The 1,486-nt window shown below is 40.9% G+C and overlaps 1 protein-coding gene across 1 annotated transcript in view; it reads right to left on the bottom strand.

Moving 5' to 3' along the window:
• LOC107586444 (calmodulin-regulated spectrin-associated protein 2-like) overlaps window positions 1–763 on the bottom strand; it is a 42,998-nt gene extending 42,235 nt beyond the window's left edge. The window contains exon 1 of the mRNA XM_016273812.1: window positions 748–763. Within this exon, the coding sequence (XP_016129298.1) occupies window positions 748–763 (16 nt within the window). The remainder of the gene's footprint in view (window positions 1–747) is intronic.
• Window positions 764–1,486: the final 723 nt, after the last annotated feature.

Consider the following 1,486-nt stretch of genomic DNA (forward strand, 5'->3'; position numbering starts at 1 on the left):
AGATCAGATTTTGTAACATACATGTGTCAGGTCGCTGTTCAAACACTCGGTTGGGCTTATTTTCACATCTATTTCGGGCCGATCCGGTAATAAAAGTGGGGTTCTGCCCAGAGAGTTTCATCCATTCTGGTACCCCATATTACTATTATTATATGAATTCGGCTGTTTTCTCCTCAATGATCCTCTACGTCCCGCGTTATAAGAGGCAGTGGAGGTGTCGCTATCTAAAAAGTCTTTGTCTTCTTTAGGACGTCGCCATGCTCTACCCACATATTCCCATCTGGACATTTACGGTTATTCTCCCTCTATTCATCCAGTGTCCTGAGGTCTCCGTGCTCCTGCAGTGAGTGTGTGAGAGTGAGCTGTCTGCGCATGCGCGCTCCGCCCAACACGCCAACAAACCCAAAACTGGCAGAAATTGGGTTGTGGCTAGAAGGGATACAGCGAAAACCGGAAGCTAACAATGAATTGAATTTTCTACCTATTAGATTGTGTTTTATTAACGTCTACACCTACCCCAACCCTAAACCTACCCCTTACCATAATGCTAATAATATCGTTGAAATATTATTATTATTTATTATACGCAGACATAAGTACAGTAGTACGTGTCATTAATAAATACAAAAAGCACAATGATTTTCCCAAGTGAATTTCAAAAATCTAAATTTCAGGTTTGTCTCAATAAAGAATAAATAATCGTACTCACCTTTAATTCTTGCCAAATATACATGAAGATGTACATACCCAGATTCCCACACATAGGTCTGTAAGATGTCTGTTAAAGATCGCTTCATGTTCATGTACAAACATCTGATCTTTAAAGGGGTCATATGATGCGATTTCATGTTTTCCTTTCTCTTTGGAGTGTTACAAGCTCTTGGTGCATAAAGAAGATCTGTAAAGTTGCAAAGACTAAAGTCTCAAATCCAAAGAGATACTCTTTATAAAAGTTCAGAGTCAGCCACACCTTCCTAAAATGGCTCGTTCTAACACACCCCCACATGTCTACGTCACGATGTGGGAAGATTTGCATAACGCCGCCCAAATGTTCACGCAAAGAAAGAAGGCGTAACTTTTATTCTCGCTGTAGTATTGTTGCCGCTGCCACCATGTCCTGAAGACGTTGTGTGCTTCGTTGTGAAAGCGAAACTACTTTGTTTGGCCTTCCAAAAGAGGACGATATCTGCTTCGTTTTATGGAGGACTGTTTCTTGATGCTGGGAGAGTAGACTACAATGCCGGCTGTTCTGACTCACAGACTGCAAGTCTTCATATTTAAAGAATTTGCCACTGACGAATTCGAGAAAAGCGAGTTTTGAGCAGTGTAGAGTAGTGCTTGTTTTGTCGTTTCTCTGATCACAAATGCAGACATGGTTTTATGTTTACGCGGCGCGATGCAATGCGTAAAAAGACAGTATAAGTCATTATAATCTGTAATTATGTCCCCACTGGATGCAACAAATGCCTCGTTTATAATGGGTTTT

The sequence above is a fragment of the Sinocyclocheilus grahami genome, unplaced genomic scaffold, assembly GCF_001515645.1.
Source record: "Sinocyclocheilus grahami isolate Dianchi unplaced genomic scaffold, SAMN03320097.WGS_v1.1 scaffold81.1, whole genome shotgun sequence".
NCBI lineage: Eukaryota > Metazoa > Chordata > Actinopteri > Cypriniformes > Cyprinidae > Sinocyclocheilus > Sinocyclocheilus grahami.